Below are 6000 nucleotides of genomic sequence, written 5' to 3'. Positions count from 1 at the left end.
AGGTGCTCTGGGGCGCTTGAGCTCACCCTCCCACGCGCGTTGTTAACGTGTCGCCAGGAGGGGACCGGCCACGATCGAGGCCAGAACCGGCCCGTGCCCGGCGCGACGGTCCCCCTGACGCGTGGGCGTGGGGCGGCCGGGCGTGGCAGCGGGAGGGGGGCGTGTCGGCAGGAGCGGTGCGGCGATTGGCGGGCGGGCGGCGGGGCGTGGCGGGGGCGGCCGGGAGTTTCCCACAATGCCCCGCTGCAGTGCGGCCGCCGATGGATGCTGCGCGGCCGCGCTGCCATTTGCAGCCGCCGCGGCTCGCAGCGCGCTCCGCGGCCCCGGGAGCAGCGGCCCCCCGGTCACCGCCGCCGCCCCCCAGCGCCTGCAGCCGCCGGCCGCCCCCCGCCTGCCCCCTCCGCCACCCCTTCCTCATCCTCATCGGTCCCTCTGCCCCGCCGCAATGAACCCCCCCGCCGCAGCCGGCGGGGAGGAGACGGGGGCGGCGGGTGGCGGCGGCGGCGGCTGCCGGGGGGCCGAGGGTGGCGGGGAGGCGGTGGGAGCCGCCGGGGTCCCGGAGGAGCCGGGGCTGTCCGCGGCGGAGGAGTCGCTGGAGGAGAAGCTGCGGAACCTCACCTTCAGGAAGCAGGTGTCCTACAGGTGGGTGCCGGGCGGGGCAGATTTGGGGCGCCCGCGGTGCCCCTCTCGGGTACGGGGTGCTCGCAGGTAGGGAGGCGGCAGGTGGGGTCCGGCAGCGGCGTGGGGGCAGCACCCTGGAGCCTTGGGGGGCTTTTTCTTCATTCTGAAGCCTAGCAGAGCCCACCCTCCCCTCGCCTCCCCTCCGCAGTTCGGCGCTGCGTTAAGCCAGCGACCTCTCCTCAGCCCCGCCGCTGCCTTCAGGTTTGGGGGCTCCCCCGGCGCGGCAGCGTTAGGGGAGGTGGGAAGGGGGATGGCGTTCGTGGGTGAACTTCTGAGTTACTCCGAGAGAGAGTCGGGGATCTTGCCCGGCTGCCAGGGGAATAGGTCTGTCTTTACGCTTTGCCCTTCTCAATAAAATCCCAGCCGCCCGTGTTCCCGGCGCCTCCAAATGCTCGCAAAAGGGAGCGGAAAATCCTTTCTGGTGGCATTTCATCTCCCGAGAAGGGTTTCTCCGTGGGAAGTCTCCCGGAGCGTGGGCCTTCCCTCCCCACCCGCGCCAGCACCCGTTGTGTAAGGCCCGGGGTGGAGAGGAGAGGTGGGTGCCGGGCAGGCACCCCCACGCGTGGCCGCGGGCCGCGAGCAGGCAGCCACCGGGGTGCCACATGACGTGCTATAGCCAAAGCAGGGCGTCACTTTCATAACCAGGGTCTTGCATTTTTATGGCCGTGTACTTATCCCGTATCTCCAATATCAAATAAGTGGGTTTCTTCTTCCTGTAAATACTCCGGTATGAGGGGGGGGCCGTTGGTGGGGTTTGTCCGCTTTTCTGTTCCTACCTAGGATCTGTTAATGGTCAGCAGCTGCTGAAGGTGATTGCTGACTGAGAAGCTTCAGGCCAAAAAGTTCTCGAGTCTTACCTAATTTTGGCTGCTTTCTGTCTGCAAAGCCTCGGTGGAGGCAGCAACCACCAGTAACTGGTGTTCTAGGGTGCTTAGGGATGAGCCCCCTTAACTGAGAGCATAGAAAAGACAGAGATGCTACTTTGTCTCTACAAGGAAAGAGCGCCTTTAGCTCTAGGTAAATGAGCTGAAGAATCTCCGCTAACGTGGAGATAGAGACTTCTTTTTAATGTGCTGTCAATTTACATCTTAGACAGTTTAGTAATGGTTTGAGTCTCTGCATGTGGTGGGGCTTAAAAATGATGTAATTAAACACTCTTCATAGATGAAGTTTTATATAATACTTCATGTATGCAGAGAGACTTCCCCGTAAGGGCTGATGGTCCCACTGGTGAGTGTGAAGTCTGGGCTGATTCATACTGGATTCAATAAGGTGACTGATGTGAAAAAGAAAACTTACTGGACACCTAAAGTCCATGATACCGGTCACCTCGCAGTACTCTCGCATCTCGACCCTGATAGTTTTCCTAGTGCATCCCATTTAGGGGCAAGTCATCTATTCCAGGTAAAGGCAGATTCTGTAGGTGGGTTGTTGAAGTAGCTGCTAAAGAGGCAGATTTGCTCATGTGCCTGCTCTTGGTACAGAAGGCATGGGACTTGCAGTAGATCTTAGAGGTACTCTATTCAGGGTCTGCATTTTCTTTTTTATGCCATTAATTTTGGCACCTTCCCCCCCTTTTCTTTTGGTGGTGGTGAGATATTAAAATCTGTCTGTAATGGCCTGTTCTCTAGATTACTTAGGAGTGCATTAAGGACACGAGTATTCTTGAAGTTTTCTGCATAGTTGATATTTGTAAGGGTTTCATAATAAACACTTGTAGGAGGAAATTCAGGGTTTTTTCTCTTCTTCCCTCTGCCTTTCCTCCATCTAGGCAAGTGTACAACAAGTCCTGAACCTTCAGATATAAAAGCCTTTTTGTAAGCATCTTTTGATGCATATTACTCATTCTACTTGACTTAGGGTATGTGTAAGAAAGTACATTTTCTTTGCATCCTTGGATTTCCACACCTTTTCTTCTTTTGGAGCTGGTTTCCCACAAACAATGCGCACTCTCTCATTTATCTGTAACGAGAACAATCTGAGTAGATGGAAGAGTAGAAAACTGCCACAAAGGACCTCCACTGAGCTCTCCACAACCCACCCCCACCCCCAGGCTCCTTAAATTGCAGCCATTTCTCTCAGTAAATTATGGTGCTGAAATACATTTGTAAAGGTAAATGACTATATTATATACAGGAAAATCTATTTATGTTGGCACATGGACTCCCTTATCCATGGGTACAATAGAAATTATTCAGGGCTTAATACAGACTTTCAAACAGCTCATTTAGGATTCTCTGTGCAGGTGTATTTATAATGACACACACTCATATATCTGTATTTATACATGCAGAAAAACCCCAACAATTGTAACTTAAAAATAATAGAGATTCATGAAAACGCCTGTAAAAAATAGTGGCAACTGAAGGAATGAAATGACTGGTTGAAAAAGAGGTAAAGGTATTGACACAAGGGAAAAAAGGAAGAAGAAAAATATTTCCTGTACTGATTTTATGTTAATCATTCCCTGTTTTGAAACTATGGTTTACCTGAGTTTGGCTTAAAGTAATATCTTCCCCCATCCTTTTTTTTGTTGTTGTTGCTAAACAGCAACTATGTTAATTGTAATGCAGGTCTATTTGGCTAATGACATAGTTGTTGCATACAAAAAACTCGTTAGATTTTCTAAAATTGCACCAAACCCATGAGCAATGTAGTTCAGAAAACAATGTTTAGTACTGATGCGGCCAGTGCCTTCATACAGCAGTTTCTGCATTGTAAATATGTAATGATTTTGTGAAATAAATAGCAGTGGAGGCATGTTTGTCCCCCATATCGAACCATTAGGAGGAAAAACTTACTTTAAATAGCACAGGTGTGCCTGAGGGAGCTCAAACTCCCTTGACCTTGCTGCTTTCCCAGCTCAGCCCACCTTGCACCTGACATTCTCAAAGCTCGTTGTCTGTACCAAAAGCTTGTCATTCCATTAAGAGTAGATGTTCGCTTGCTGTTTTCTTTCTAGTGATGTGCTGTAATTATGTGTACATACACAGTGGGGATATGCCACTTATCTGTGCTTGTGCGTGAGCTAATGGGTTTAAAGTGTGTCTGTTTGTGTGTATGTGCTAGCAACACGCATCCCTTAAGTGGCTCTTAATTTGCAGATGGGGCGCCTGCCCTGCCTGATGTAGTAGGGGGTGCTGCTGCCGGAGCTCAGCCGGCGGGTACCGCTGGTCCTGCCGGCAGCGCGGGGCTGCTGAGGGAGGGGAAGGGCACTCTGCAATCAGAAGTGTCGATCCTTCGATGAGGGGTACCTTGCAGGGCTGGTCCCTGTGCAGACTGAGTGAAACCTCGAAGAAATGTTCTCCCTTTTCAGCCTCGTGCACTTAAATGGGGCCAACCGATTTAATGGTTGGATGCTAACATCAGAATGCCAATAGCTAAGCAGTAATTTTTAGGGCTAAGTTTTTACCCTACAAATATGGAATTAAGTATCTTGAAGATTATTTTGGCTTTTCTGCTTAAAATCTGAACTATGGGCTCACAAAATGAAAAATGTTTTTTTAATACACAGAACCAAAAGTTCAGATTCCCACCCCACAGTACAGAAATTGGCAAATGGGGGGGGTGGGGGTGGGAGGGGGGAAGGAGTGAATGAAATAGGTACCCCTGCCAGAGAGAAATGGTCTCTACAGATTGGTTCTGGAGTAGTATTTACCCTCTACATTTCTAGACCTGGCAGAATATTTGCAAGACATTGTGACACAAAGCTAGTAGGTAAATTTTTCTTTCCTTTTAGCTTTTATTATATTGTCACTATGAAGCTATGTGAGGAACCTCAGTCTCCTTTAGCTAAAGTAGAGACTAAAGTGGCTTTTCCAAAGTACTTCTTGAAATAAAGAGAAATTCGGATTATACCAAACAGATGCTCAGTAAGAATATTTCCACAATAAAAAGCTATGGTTCGAGAACCTTGGAAATAAAGCTCTATCCAACAGGTTTCCTGCAGGTGTTTGCAGCTCTAAAAGCTTATCTGAAATGTGGGCTTGTAATTTAGTTGTTTAAACTTAGAGAAATAGTAAAGGACCCCCCCCCTCCCAAAAAAAAACCCAAACCAAAACAACCAAAAAAACCCTGAAATAGCCAACACAAGCCAAAAAAGCAAACGGACTAAAACCATCAATAATGTAAATGGTTTTAAATTTCTTACTATTGTGCAGAAATCCAGGGAGTCTTGATCAGTGGCATTGGGAATAAAAATAAAGTTGTAAGTTTTAGTGGCCCTCTTGTGAGAGTTAAGTGGCATTTGGCAAAGGCTTGTGACTAGAGAGTAGTTTATCTAGAAAAATGTGACTTCATTTTGACCAAGTGGAGAAATCCTGCCCGATGTGGTGGGTGGAAGGCTTTAGGATTCTTGCTTGTACGTGGCTCGGGGATTTCCAAAAGTGGGGCCAGAACGAATCACCGCGTGGTCCCGCGCTGCTAATAGCCAGCGGGTTGGTGGCTCGGTTATCGTGCTTTCCTTGTGGCTGAGGTGTCTTGCCTGAGCAGGAAACCACGTGTTTCGCTTTTGGTAACGGAAGTGGTTGGAGGTGCTGGCTTTCTTAACTCACCATGTCCATTGGCCATGCAGTTCCACTCAGAAATGTTGCTGTCTACAATAGGCGGTTTGAATTCCTTTGGCTGATGTTCCTCTCCGACTTGCCAGGCGAGTCTGTTCGGGATGTGCCTTGTGTGCTTTCCTGACCCTTCCTCTGCAAGCAGAAGCCAAGAATCAAGCCGGCCGCTCCTCTGGCACCATCAGCAATAACTGCTTGTCTGTTGTGGCAAAAAGTAGCAGGAGTTATAATTATGAGTGGGTTTTGTTACTGCATTTGAAGGGGAAAGGGTTATGGCAGAGAAATCCTGAGGCTTTTGTAATCAGGGACTTTTCATCACTGTTGATGAGCGTGTAAGTACCTGGGGCTGCAGATGGGGCCTTGAACCAAACCAGAAATTTAAGGATAGGAAACATCCTCATCTTTTGCGTGTTATTTAGACATGATGATGATCATAAAATGCACATCACTTCTCAGTAAATATTAAATAGAGACAAGATAATAGAGGTGTCTCCTATTACTAAGACTTAATTATTTTGTGAAATATGACAGCATTTACTAGTGTACTGTAAAACATTATAAATAATTAAAGCTGAATGACATTTGTAAAAATGACAACACCCAACACAAGCCTTTGATCTTTTGATTGTGTTGATTTCTTAAGTTTCCTTGAATCTTATTACATCCTATTTCTATGAGTAACATTGTTCTGCATGAAAATGATGGATGAATTTTTGTCTTCTACCTAATAGAAAGAAAATAATTCTCACTCTCTGGCCTA

General features: G+C 48.3%; 1 protein-coding gene across 3 annotated transcripts in view; it reads left to right on the top strand.

Annotated features, from left to right (window-relative positions):
* The first annotated feature begins 235 nt into the window (after positions 1 to 235).
* DGKI (diacylglycerol kinase iota) overlaps positions 236 to 6000 on the top strand; it is a 221507-nt gene continuing 215742 nt past the window's right edge. For all 3 annotated transcript variants that reach the window (XM_075116925.1, XM_075116915.1, XM_075116931.1), the window contains exon 1: positions 236 to 642. In XM_075116925.1, coding sequence (XP_074973026.1) covers positions 236 to 642 — 407 coding nt within the window. The remainder of the gene's footprint in view (positions 643 to 6000) is intronic.

The sequence above is a fragment of the Phalacrocorax aristotelis genome, chromosome 1 (genome assembly GCF_949628215.1).
Source record: "Phalacrocorax aristotelis chromosome 1, bGulAri2.1, whole genome shotgun sequence".
In the NCBI taxonomy this organism is placed as follows: Eukaryota; Metazoa; Chordata; class Aves; order Suliformes; family Phalacrocoracidae; genus Phalacrocorax; species Phalacrocorax aristotelis.
Note: the sequence above shows the minus strand (reverse complement) of the source record. Positions and strands in the feature narration are given on the sequence as shown.